The sequence below is a fragment of the Sorghum bicolor genome, chromosome 3 (assembly GCF_000003195.3).
Source record: "Sorghum bicolor cultivar BTx623 chromosome 3, Sorghum_bicolor_NCBIv3, whole genome shotgun sequence".
Lineage (NCBI taxonomy): Eukaryota > Viridiplantae > Streptophyta > Magnoliopsida > Poales > Poaceae > Sorghum > Sorghum bicolor.
In genome coordinates, this window is record NC_012872.2 from 13,399,877 (window position 1) to 13,414,042 (window position 14,166).

A 14,166-nucleotide genomic window follows, 5' to 3' on the forward strand; every position below is an offset into this window, starting at 1 on the left:
CTGTTGTATTTTTTTTTGGGCCTGGCTGCCCTGTAATATTTTTGTTTCCTCTTTTTCTTTTACTTCATTTATACATACTATTCTTTCATTTAATTGAAATACAAAAATACAGGTAGGGGATTCCCCTACTGTTCTGGTCAAAAAAAATATAGAAAGTCTCTTGCAGTGGTTGCTCTTAACACTGTACGTATTTGTATTTGCATTCACATTAGGTTTCTCACTAACTTATCTTCTACCTGTCCATTGAGCATGCATGTTAACCACAGAGCAAGTTAAAGACATACACTTACGTGTAGACTTCGCAACGGCGTGATATTTTTGACCGGTTGTGAAAAAAAGAAACGCCAAAACCGGAAGACGGGAATTATCAGTCGTCGTCGTGTCGTCCTCCGGCGCCACTTGGTTCCCCAACCGAAATTGACTTCCTTGACCTCAGTGCCTTTCCTAATGAACCTCCCGTCTCACGTGGATGCCCATCCACAATTACCGATCTGCCCCTCCTTCGTTTCCCCGACGTCATGCAACGCGGCGCCTGATGCTGCTGGCCCACCGGCTTCATGCGGCCCTTCCCGCCTTCCCATTGGTCCACACCCACCTTCCTTTTATTCTAATTTATCAATTTATTTATTCTTTTGCAGGCGCAAGTCCAAGTCCGTCAGCTTTGGCTTCTTTTTGTGTGTACCCTTGACCCTAATTGACACAAGTAACCATAAAGCCCAAACCTTCTCCGTCCTTTCCATGGAGACGAGGCCGGAGCGCCACCGCCACGACCACGTCCACGAGCAGCAAGCCCAGGAGGGGGAGGAGGACGACGCAGCAGCAGCAGTCATGGAACACGGCGCTGCTCTCTCGCTGCAACGCGGAGCCACCTTGTTTGGGCGCCGGCGTCAGCACGATGAGGAGGCCGACCGCCGCCGCCGGGGCGAGATCCGGGAGGTGGACTTCTTCTCGAGGGACTCCGGAGCCCGGGGCCAGGACGACGGCGGCGGGCGCGGGGTGCCCGGAGGCGGACGCGACGACGTCAACGTGAGTCTCCCGGCCGATCTCGACCATCAGCTGCTGCCGCGGCTTTTGTGCGGATTGTCTGAAATTAAGCGCGCGGTTGTATGATGATCAATTCCCCTTTGTTTTGCCCACCGTTTGAATTTATCGGGTGTAGTGGTTGCTGTGCAGATCGGGCTAGACCTGCTGACCACCGCCACCGCTGCCACGACAAGCGCCGCCGGCGAGGAAATGATGGCGGTCAAGAATCAAAAGGTTTGTTGGTTCATTTTCGTTCATATATATATCTATGCGTGCTTCTTCTCTGAAGATCTCCTCCCGTGTCTTTGGCCATTTCTTGATTGGATCTTGCATTCCTATGTGTGTAGATAGAGGCGTCAGCTGTGGAAGTGGAGCTCAGGCGGGTGGTGGAGGAGAACCGGCGGCTGCGTGGCATGCTTGAGGAGCTCAACCGGAGCTATGGCGCGCTGTACCAACAGCTTCTCCAGGTCACGCAGCACCGACAGCATCCTGCTGATCTCATGATCAACAGATCATCACTGGCTCATGTAAGTGCTATTTTTCATCCGATTATATGGAAGTACTACTTGCATCTGTATCACTATCTCTCCCGTGTATCTTCTTGAGTACGCTAGCTGTCAAAATCATTTTTTTTTCAACCTTATTTCCTTTAATTGTGCCTGGATTATTGTTGATATGATTTCGACGTTGAGCGAGTTTCATATTCCTAATTCAATTTTTCAATCTTATTTCATTTTTATTGCCTGGATCGAATTGTTGATTTCAACGTGGAAAATAGTTTCATATTTATTCCAACAGTACAGCCGATTACTTTCCGTCCAATTCTTGTGCTTTAATCAGGCTTACTCTTCCATAAATCAGGCAACAAGCTAGACTTGTAAGTTTTCTATAGATATAGGTACCAACATTTGAACAATTATTTCGTGTGTGGCCTATTTAATCTATATTTGACTTTGAGAATCAAATCGAAGATCAAGGAAAATAATTTGTTTGTCATCTTAATGTAAGTGCCTTAAGCTTGTCTGAACTTGTGGAATTGTTACTACCACGGCCTTAGACGATCCAGTTGAGTCGGCATCAAAATTGTGCAATTTTTAAATTCGCTTTTTGTCCACGTATATTAGACCTTGCTACAGAAATATTTTTGCTGCCGAGAGATTCTTCAAGATGAAGATTCGTGCAATAATAATGTACAGGCCACAGCTAAATTTGCGTGCATGCACGCACATCCATGTAAGATCCTCGTCAAATCGTGTCACATGAGTTTATGAATGCCTCGGTAGTTACTTAATTTGATTCTTTCATCATATAAAAAAGTATCCTAGCAGATAATATAATCAAGTACTAATATGATAAAAACATAGGGGCATGGGAACAGCGGATAGTATAGTCACTCTCAATCTGTACATTACTAATTTCTTCCGAAACTTTCGGAGTGATAGTATCAGACCAATTAATTTCATCCAAACTGAGCACTGAATTAGCTAGCATATTCACCTCAAAACGATTTGATATATATGCACACGGCGTCTAATTTGGATGTTTTTTTTTTGCATACAGTGACACTAATTATGCATACACAGCTACTGGTACATCTTGATCTCTCATGTCTGTAGTCTGTACTAGTAGTAGTTAGCATGTGCTCGTCGATCTCATGCACGAACGCTTTCAGTTGCTTCCTCGCTTTAAATTTCCTCTTTGACTAAACAAATGACACGTACGTGTCCATCACCACCAAATCTGGATGCAGACCCACCTGACGACCACCGCGGCCTCGCACAACACGTCGTCCACTCGGCAGCTGTTGGAGGCGCGCGCGTCCTCTACTGCTATGGCGCAGCCGCATGCCGTCGCCGCTGGAGGGGACGACGAGGCTAGCGACGGAGCCGAGGAGGCGTCGCCTTCGCTGAGCAATGGAGGAAACAACAACGACGACGCCGATGGCAAGAGGAAAACCTCGCCGGATAGGACAGCACCACCGAGAGAGAATGGCGGCGAGCAGGCGTCGTCGGAGCTGCCCGGCCGGAAGGCAAGGGTGTCCGTGCGCGCGCGATCTGAGGCACCAATGGTAACAATTTGATTCCTGGCTATGTTTTTTTTTCACTGTTTAGATATTCCTGATATATATGTTGATCTGCTTAATTGATTATATGAGAAAGAGGTGTTCAGAAACATTTAGAACACAGTATGGGGGTACAGTACGTACGTGCTGTAACAACCACGCGTACCTAATTTGTATAGAGGGAAGAGGCTGCAAAAGTTTTAGCGCTGTTTCTCATTCATTTCTCATATGAACATTGTAATCGTTTTCTTTTTTAGAAATAGGTTTCAGACTGACCAGAGGGCACACAAACTCAAATTATGAAACATTGTGTTCAATTACACATCTACTGACATGCATGTTGGATATTTAGTAACAAGACTTACCATTTGTCCACCTCTCTGCATAGTTATGGTTATTTCATCCAATGCACATAAACTTTAATTTGTCATGATTTAATTTGCTACTGGTACGTGCTCCAATATGTATATGACATTAATTATTTTTTGGTATGCTTGCATTTTGTCTAACTATAGATTAGTGATGGGTGTCAATGGAGGAAGTACGGGCAGAAGATGGCCAAAGGTAACCCATGCCCGAGGGCATACTACCGGTGCACAATGGCTGTGGCATGCCCCGTCAGGAAGCAGGTAATACATGCATAACCTAACCATATATGTCATATCTTGTGATAATATTACATGCATATATGCCATTTCCATACCAATTTCACTCTCATAGGTTTGTTTTGTTGAGAAACTTTAACATATATGTTTGAATTACCGTACCTGCTATATATATACTATCATCTTTCTAATTTGAGTATCTGGTGTTTATATATACATTATCATAGCAACAGTTTGGTATTGTCTCATTTTTTAAAAAAAAAGAACTAATTAAAATGGCATGTAACTTTAACCATTTTAGCTCAAAGAATTGTGAATCATCAGGTCCAACGTAATATGATAACTAGCTTGTATGGTACACAATCATAGCATGATTCTACATGAACCAAAATGCATGCTACTGCTAACATCTCTCAAAAACCAATATAATATAAAGAACTATTTTCTGAGTCAAGTAGAGTCCTCTACTTTTGCATATATGCATATAAGTACCTATAATTTGTGACATGTTTATTTCTAACTCGATATGTGAATTGACTGAACAGGAGATCATGCATATGTTGACTTAAGGCCTTGTTTACTTCCACCCTAAAATCTAAATTTTTTTAAAATTTCCCATCACATCGAATCTTTAGACGTATGCATGAGTATTAAATATAGACAAAAATAAAAACTAAGTGCACAGTTTGGTCGGAATTTACGAAACGAATTTTTTGAGCCTAGTTTAGTCCATGGTTGGACAATAATTACCACAAACAAACGAAAATGTTATAGTGTTACTAAACACGGCCTTATTACAGTTATAGCTTTCTCTAAGATATACATACTACTCAATAGGTAACATGAACATGAAGCACTCCATGCTAATGTCAACATACATATACCCTTCGGAATATAAGCTGCACGTACACGTGCATATACTTCCAATCCCAAAGCATATATTATATATTACCGCTTACCTTCTTCCATCTATCTCTAGCTGTATATCAAAGCAGGCCATACACACACGTCTACAAACTGTATAATATGGTCCATTATATTGGGCGACCATCTCTAGCTATAGTTGCAAGCCAACACATTATTTTCAGCGCAGATGAGACGCGGATAGCTCACCGAACAGTAGCTGCGATATTCTGAAAAAGCCAAAGACAGAACTTCACACGCTTGCATGTACTCTATATGACTTACGTGACGGCATGCAATGCATTAAAGCTAGCTCTAGCGCAGCTGGTGGTAATAGTAATACTGGTTTCATGCATGTGTCATGATTAATTGTACATGGATGCATGCAGGTGCAACGGTGCGCCGAGGACAAGACAATTCTGGTCACGACTTACGAGGGACACCACAACCACCCGCTGCCGCCGGCGGCCACCACCATGGCGAACACCACGTCCGCCGCGGCGGCCATGCTGCTCTCCGGCCCGGCCACCAGCCGCGACGGCGCTGCCGCGGCGCTCCTCGGCCACCCGGCGCTGTTCCACCACTCCAGCAGCATCCCCTACGCGTCCACCATGGCCACGCTCTCTGCCTCCGCGCCGTTCCCCACCATCACCCTCGACCTCACCCAGGCGCCCGGCGGCGTTGCCGGGAGCGGCGGCGGCGGCCTGCTGCCTCACGGGCTCGGGCTCCATCGCCCACCCGGCGGGATCCACCCTGTGACGGCGGTCCCGGCGATGCCGTTCCCGGTGCCATCGCCGCTGGCTTCGATGTTCCTTCCACAGCGAGCGCCCACGGGGCCGCCGATGCCCACCGGGCTGCAGGTCGCGCGGCAGCAGCAGTCGGTGATGATGGAGACGGTGACAGCAGCCATCGCGGCCGACCCCAACTTCACCACGGCGCTTGCGGCGGCCATCTCGTCGGTCATGGCAGGCGGAGCAGCGCACCAGGCTCAGCCTACTCCACGTGGGAGTAATATCATCGGCATCGCCGCCGGGGATCAGGCCAACGGCAGTGCGGGTGCTGCTGCCATTGCAGGTCCGACGGCAGCCGGAGCACATGCAGCGTCTGCCGGGTCACCTCGTTTCGCGACGCAGTCCTGCACCACGTCAACTTGAGGTAATTTTAGGAGTGCAGAGTTTTACTGTCAGAGATCATCGATCTGCACTACGACTATTTGTAAAACTGATGAGTGTATTATATTTGATATGCACATAAATGAGATATACCGTACCATACTCGTTGTACTATGTACATGTACAGATGAAAATTTGGAATATACAGTAATTTTTGCTGAAATAGAATATTGTATTTTCGAAGGAAAGAATTGTGCAAAGGCGAATAAAAAAATGAATGGTCAAATACCTTGGAACAAGCTAATATATATATAGCGTATAGACTGGATCACCCAACTAATCGTCCGAAGCTAACGGTCCATGAAGGGCGATGACCGAGGCTTTCGACATTCGTGGAACATGATTGAGTTGAGGTCGTCAGATACTGAAAGTCGACGCCGGCGCCTAATCTGTTGACTGTGAGCGTCGGCGTCGGCAAAGACGCAGCTCCGGCATGAGCATGACGGCACGGAGGTGTTTACCGTGTTTCCCCGCGGTTAATATTGACGTCGCCCACCGTTCATGTCGCAGTCCCTATTTCTCCAAGTAAAACGATTGAGACACTAGACAAGTCCACGGCCTTGCTATCCTTGGCCCAGCTTGCCTTCATTGACTCCATGCAACAGTTGTGGAGTTTGACTAAATTTTCAGCAAGGGGAAATCTTTAATTGTGTATGAGCAACTCCAACGGTTTTGTATTTTTCGTTTGGCAAAATATAGAGTTTGCCAACTAAAGCTAAAAAAAGTCTATCTCCAACCATTCTTCATAATTCTTTTGCAAAAATTAGATTGATGGACCCACTTGTTGCCCGCTCTATTTTCCCTCGTGCGCCGCCGCCGGTTCGCGCGTTCCCGTCGCGAGGTCGCAGCTTCTCCCGTCGCAAGGTCACAGCTTCTCCCGTCACTTGTTCACATCTTTCTGCCATCTTTCTGCCAGTCGGCCATCTTTCTATCATCTTTCTGCCAACCGGCCATGTACTACTCCTAGGTGCCTGAAACCTTAGCAGACGATCTACAAACCCCTACCATCTACAAAACAGAGGGAGAAGAAGGGAAATCGATGCATGGAGTACATGAAACCCTAGCAGATGTCGGCACCTGATGCCGAACAAAGGAAGAAGGAGGGAATGCCGCCACCCTAGCAGATGCCACCACCCGCACGACGGTGCGTGAGAGAAGGGCCGCACGGGAGGAGGCTCCGGCGCGGGAGAAGGGGCACGCGGTAGAAGAAAGTCCACGCGGGAGAAGGTACGGGCGTGACTAGAAACAGATGCCAAGCCTCCTGGACTTTTGCATATATGTACAGTTTGACTCTCCATTTGCCAAGTTGCCAAATTTACCAAAACCAATTGTCAAACCGTTGGAGACTAACTTTTGAGCTTTTTTTCAAAAAAACAAGAATGCCTAACTCAATTGAAAAACCAATGGAGTTGCTCTTACATAAGAAATAATGGCAAGTCTTTGGTGTAGTTTAGCCTAGATCTGATCAGTTATCTATAAGTTAGCGAAACTGAGGGGGGATGGCCCAGGATGGTCCTAACTAAGCTCCATCAGTAGTGCCATGCATGTCATGGTTGGATGGACACTAGATAGGATGTATATGGGACACATATTGTTCTTAGGGGCAAGTTTAACTTGCCATCAACATGTTGTTATTATTCTTCGAAGACAACTCATCGTCATTAGCTAGTTCACTTTCACATGCCTCCTACACTTGTAGTTGCCTCGGAACACGAAATCATTTGGGTATCATAGGTCGGGCAAGTTTAACTTTCCATCAACATGTTGTTATTATTCTTCGAAGACAACTCATCGTCATCAGCTAGTTCATTTTCACATGCCTCCTATACTTGTAGTTGCCTCGGAACACGAAATCATTTGGGTATCACAGGTCGGGCAACTCCGTGGAGCCCATAGTCCTCCACGCACAAGTGGATCTCCATGTGGTCTTCTATGTTGTCTTCACTATCGAGCTTCCAGCTCAAACATTGTTGGCCTCGTTTCCTCCGGTACAAGTTAGGTAGCCATGCTACAAACATGGTGGGTGTGATCTCGCAAGATTACAAGAACCTAATGTGCAACAATGGTGGATGGAAGAGGTATGCAAGCCTTATTAAACATTAAACCTAAGCCAGAGTAAAGCATCAATTGCAAGGTCTAACTAGCCTAAGCATTTCACAAAGCACTACGCTAATCACTTAACATATCCATATGCACTTTCGGTGGCTAGAGCACTAGGAATAGAACCTCAACACTCCTCTATCTTTAGCACACTCCAACACACTTGAAATGGCTAGCCAAAGGGATGTGTATAGCTAGCTCTACCCCTTAATATAATCATTGGTGGTAAACTAAACATGTCCAGTGATGGTAAACCTCACTTGAGAATTTTGGTGAACACCACATCAGTTAGCCATTATTGGCCATTGGGGCTTCTTTCACCGGTGTACCATTTGGTGCCCCTCTAAAGCTCCTATGGAGTCTCTAGACACCACCCTTTTCTCTGGTGACCCCTTCTTTATACCATTGGAGTTTTTCAGTGCATGTTGAAACTCTCTACAAAAATAGTTGCCCATTGTTGGTGTTGGAGCTTATGCTCTAGTGCTAGATAGTCAACACCACCAGAGAAATTTGGTGAGTGCTAAGATGTTTCAGACCAATCGGTATTTCTCTAAACCCTAATCTCATGTGCCTCTGCCAGAGCACCACTAGAGAATTCCATTGACTAGGTAGAGCTAGTTTGGCTCTGTTTCTTCGTGTCTTCTCTCTTGGGCTTTTCCTAACTGATGTCTTGTACTTCTTGCAAGTCTTCAACATTAGCTCTAATGTCTTTCTTGAGGTGTTGATCATTCGATTTTTACGTTGCCCTTGTCCAAACCATCCTTGTATCCAAATGAACTAAGTACCTTGTATACTAGCAAACCACATAGTCTATTTCATCATGTTGTCAGTCAACCACCAAGTATATATATATGGCCCTAGTTTGGTGCCATTTTCCTTCTATATGTCATCTCTAGGTCCAACTTGATGGTATACAACCACTTCCATAACCCAAAGTGGAGTTTGATCCCCAAGTAGCTCTCGTAGAAGGTAATAAAATAAGAAATGAGCAACACCCATTAGGGTTGAGTAACTATAGCTCAAGATTGTAGAGTGAAACAGACCATGGAAGAAACCATGCATGGACACCGAGAAGCCATGCTCAAAGAAGGGCGCAAAGACAAACATCGTTACCTTCCCATTGTTGGTGTGGAATTGCCCCACCTCCACCATGCGCCACCCAATCAACGCCTTGGTAGGGAGAACACCAATCTCCTCCAAGACATGGGCTTGTCCTCCATCACGTTGGCGAGGACGAACTCCTCAATGGGAAGCAACAACTCTTTGCATCCTTTGGTTCCTAGAAGCTTTCGATCGACTCCTTCACCATAGATTGCATTAAACAATAGATAAGATTAAGAGTGCGAGGCTTTAGATCTAGGTGGGAAAGTCGCTAAGGCTTGAGGGACAAACTAGAAGAAGATGACAAAGTGCATGCTAGGGCTCAATTTTGGCTCTAAGACGCGAGATTGCAATGGTGAAGCGCTTGGAAGACGAAGGGCATGAGGAAGAAGATGATGTGCTTGGGGAAAAGTACAACACGCATTGTGCCCTCCCCCTTAGAGTACCTCCAGTGTATGAAAAAAATCGAACCGTGGCGTAGCAAAATCGAACAGACAACACTGTGGCAATCAAACCATGTGTGTCAAAACAAAAGGTGGACATTACGGACGGTTCGAATCGAGATATCAGTCACAAGAAGTATGTTTGAATCGAAATATCAGTCGCAAGAAGTTTGCATCCAGAGAGCAACGTGCTTACGCGTGGGCAAAGATACATTGTTTTTTTTGTCTCCTGAGGAGACACTTGTTTTGTTTTCCTCCGCTGTTCTACTGCTTCTTTCTCGTTACTTTGCTTTGTACTCTTCTTTGAGTTTTAATAAATTCCTGTAGAGGCTTCGGCCTCTCCAGTTCATTCAAAAAAAACTCAGTTCCCGGGCCAGCCATAGACTTTGTTATCAGTTATTTACTGTACAAATTATCTAGAAACCTTATCCTGCTTCCTGCACGGCACATACTCAGCTTTACGTCAGTGGGACATAAACGTTTGTGTGCCGTGGATCAGGCATCTGACGGCAAGAAGCAAGCGACGCCAAAACAGAGCGCACCTGCAGCGACGCGGTCCGCGGGATTGCTGGAAGACTAGGAGAATCCATCGCCGGAGCGGACGAGAGCACGCTAGCTGCTCAGGCTCAGCTCGTCGGCCTTGTGTGTAAGTACTCCATCTTTCTCCTCCTGTCATCCGTATGAATGGCTCACTATAGTTGATCGAACTTCCATCAGATTACATTGAACCTGATCGAGCTTCTCTTTTTCTCATGGAAAAACAGACGATTGATGTTGTCTCTGTACTACCGAGATTGAATGAGAGGTTGAAACACAATAAGCTTGCTTACACAATGCATCATCATGAGTCCATGTGGAAGTACTTTTACTTTTGGGCAATTCTAGGCACGGAGAAGTACCATATGCAATTCTGTTTTCAGGGTTCAGCATGCAGAATTATGTTTTTGGTTAATCAGAGACATGGTAATTTGGTGAAATGAAAACCATGGATACTCTAGTTCAATGTAAGTGTTTTTTTTTGCTGTTTTACATGTGAGCTTTCTGGTAGCATGCCACTTATCCTGGAATTTGTTTTGCCACATTCAAGGCTCAATCTCTTTTGCCATACTGAATTGACATCAAGAATTCGAGGAAATTACAATCTTACATGTACATGTTCAAATTGACACAACAAATTAACAATACGTCGTCTACATTCACGATTTCAATTCAGTAACAACCTTCAATTACTCTGAAACAAACATTCAGACCACACGACGTTGTGTCTTGGTGTGGACTTGCCAGACGCGTTGGTAGGCAGATCTGTGAGAATAAAATGAAGATGCTGGTGTTGAACTAAGTGCAGTTGAAAGCCGGCAGCGGCGGTGCAGACCTCGACTTCCATACTTCCTTGTCAGCAGCAGCATTGTTCATGTCATACTACTGGAGGGTAAACGCGAGGAAGGAGGGGAGCGGTGGTAGAGGAGGCTAGCTCGGGGACTAGCTTCACCTCTCCTGCGCACATGGCAGATGGAACTTGTTTCACCTGCGAGCATGTAAGCAGCGAGATATAGCTAGCTGGAATTTAGACAGATTAGCAAGAATTTGAGGAAGAACTCAGAGGAATCTCGTTAGAACGAGTAGTGCTTAGGAGTTAAGGATTACAATTTAGTTCTTCCATGATTCCTCTCCCCTCTCTCTGAGTCATACATATACTACTTCATCCTGTTTCGTCCAACTAGTAGTGCAGGTGACCTATTCCCACTCTAGGCCTTGAACATGTGGGTTGGGCAGTGCCTGAATGTCAATTGGCAGATGAGATACCGACTGCTCTGGATCCACATTATCAATCATTTGCAACTGGATAACAATGTCATTCTTCGCATGATGTGTGAGACCCTGCAACAACACAGTGGTGCCCTGATATGGTATAGATAACCACTTTTCCTTCCAGTGGACTTCCATTGGACTGTACAACTCTAACCAATCCATGCCAAGGATGAGATCATAGGAATCCAAAGGTAAGATCCGCAAGTCATGCTGAAACTGTATTGTGCCCAGAGAAAAATTGCAATCTGGAATGGAAGCAGTGCAACGCATAGTGTGTCCGTTGGCAACCTTGACCGAAGCTGAACTGGCTGTCCTGGGAAGGTGTTGTAGCTGAGACGCAACAGATGTAGCCAGAAATAAAGCAGAGCTACCAGAATCCACCAGTACTGTGACTGTCAAGCCTTGTAACGATCCCAGGAACTGGATAGTTTGTCGGCCTTGTGATCCCCGCTGTGCATCTTGAGAGAGAGCCACAAAGAGATGTTCTGGCGGTGACTCGGTAATAGGTCGATCCTCATCAACATCGTCAGGCAACGCTTCAAGGTGAAACAAATCCCAGATTTCTTGCATAGCATGGAGGGATATGGCAGATGCACACTTGTGGCCACGAAACCACTTCTCCGCACAGAAGTCACAAAGACCCCTTGCTCGGCGATATGCTCGTAATGCCGAAATCTTGTCATCCTGAACTTGCGGCTTGGTCAGAGATTTCTCAGCATTGACACTACTGGCCCCTGCTGGATGACGCGGTGAAGTCTGAACCGGCCGAGATCCTGGTCTTGCTCCACGGTCGTAACCGTGAAATTCACTTTTCTTGGGTGCCTCCACCATTTCCTCCTGCAACAGAGCAAGCATGTACGCAGTATCGAGATTGGAGGGACGCTGAATAGCGACAGCTATGCGAATTTCATGCTTGAGACCATCAATAAAGCGAGTAGTATAATAATGCATATCGGGGTCGGACTGGTAGGCTTTAAGCTGATCGAACAAGGAAGAAAAGCGCTCCACATAATCAAGGACAGTGCTAGATTGGTTAATGTGGAACATTTGGCGAGAAAGCCGATCGCGCTGGTCACGGCCAAAGCGATCATGGAGCATTTTGCAGAAATCCGGCCAAGGAATGCGATCAGGATGATGGAGGGATTCAATCCATCGTGCAGCAGCACCACGAAAGTGCATTCGCGACACTTTTACCCAACGATAAGGAGGAACAGAGTACATCTCAAAGTAATCCTCAGCTTGTGAAATCCAGAGACGTGTGGTTTCACCCTCATAGGTAGGAAAATTAAGCTTAGGCAAGCGACTATGGTCATTAAGTGCGAGATCTGGTGGATGAGTGGCATGCTGAGAATCAAACAAAGTACATGAAACTGCTGTAGGTCTGAATACGTACCATTGGTCGGGGAATGGTTCGGGGAAAGTTTTTCCCCATCACCATCCACCCGTGTAATCATGTCATCGTGGTGCCCGCTGGGCCGAGCAGCCATATTGCCTACAGGTGAGCGCATGGCGGTCTGCTCCAACATCGGCGATGAAGACATCACCCCGGCTGAAGGAAATGGATTGTCGAAGACGGATCGATCCATGTACTTGGTGAGCTTGGACATCTTCAGCTTGAGGTCGTCCATGTCACCCTCCGTCGTCTGGCGCCAGGCCTCCAGCGACCCAGTAGCCTTGAGTACGGAGGCGACGACGGTGTCCTGACGAAGCTCGGCATCGGACAGAAGCATGGATTGGCGCATCTCTGAATCAGTGATGCGACGCTCCCAGTTCAGATCGGAGTCGGCGATTTGCTTGGCGAGGGATGCGTCGATGTCGCTGAACTTGTTGGTGACGGACTCATCGATCTCGGCGAGGCGAGCCTCTAGGGCGCGGTCGCTGGCAACAAAGCGCTGCTCGAGGGAATCGAGCTTGCGGTCCGTCGCAGCGAAGCGCGAATCGAACTCCGTACGCTGCTCCTGGAAGAGACGGTGCATCTCGTCGAGAATCAACTTGGAATCGGGATTCATGGCGCCGCGGCTGCGAGCGAAACGCGTGAAGTGGTGATGGCGTGGAGGCGGCGGCGGCGACGGTGGCGGCGGCGGGGAAGATTGATCCAGATCGCGAATCGAACCCGGATCGAGCGCGTGCGTGGAATTACGGAGCTCAAGATGCGCGAATGCAAATCGAACTCGACAACCAGAGGCGTTTGCGGCTCGAACTACGGATCCGAAAAAAATTTGGTGTGCGGAAGACACGCTAGCTCTGGTACCAGATGTAAGCAGCGAGATATAGCTAGCTGGAATTTAGACAGATTAGCAAGAATTTGAGGAAGAACTCAGAGGAATCTCGTTAGAACGAGTAGTGCTTAGGAGTTAAGGATTACAATTTAGTTCTTCCATGGTTCCTCTCCGGCTCTCCCCTCTCTCTGAGTCATACATATACTACTTCATCCTGTTTCGTCCAACTAGTAGTGCAGGTGACCTATTCCCAGTCTGGGCCTTGAACATGTGGGTTGGGCCGTCGCTGGCGCACACTCCTTCTTGGCCCATCAGCATTGTCTTCTGGAGGTGTCGTAGTTGTGTTGCTGACAGAGCAGCTTCCACCACCGAGCCGCACGCAGAAGACTTGCGAGCTAACAACGACGATGGACATGGAGAAGAAGATGCTGAACTGGGCCGTTATGGGCCGGCCGCACATACTCGTGAGCAAAAGTTGGCCTCTTTCTGGCTTGCCGTCCGATGCGTAATCCACGCTCCAGCTTAACCAACGTGCCTCTGATGTAAAGCCGAGTATGGCCTTGTTTAGTTCTCAATTTTTTTTTGTTTTTGGTACTGTAGCACTTTTGTTTTTATTTGGTAATTATTGTCCAATCATAGACTAACTAGGTTCAAAAGATTCATCTCGCGATTTACAAGCAAACTGTGCAATTAGTTTTTGTTTTCGTCTATATTTAATGCTTCATGCAT

General features: G+C 46.7%; 1 protein-coding gene across 2 annotated transcripts; it reads left to right on the forward strand.

Annotated features, from left to right (window-relative positions):
* LOC8078145 (WRKY transcription factor 42) lies at nucleotides 660-5,953 on the forward strand. Of its 2 annotated transcripts, none has more exons than XM_002455444.2 (6): nucleotides 660-1,026; nucleotides 1,174-1,257; nucleotides 1,371-1,550; nucleotides 2,774-3,091; nucleotides 3,601-3,714; nucleotides 4,983-5,953. In XM_002455444.2, the coding sequence occupies exons 1-6, from the start codon at nucleotides 739-741 to the stop codon at nucleotides 5,745-5,747; spliced, it is 1,749 nt and encodes a 582-aa protein (XP_002455489.1). In that variant the 5' UTR covers nucleotides 660-738; the 3' UTR covers nucleotides 5,748-5,953. The 2 variants fall into 2 exon arrangements, with proteins under 2 accessions (XP_002455489.1, XP_021313677.1); XM_021458002.1 differs by having other exon boundaries at nucleotides 929-1,026; nucleotides 1,160-1,257.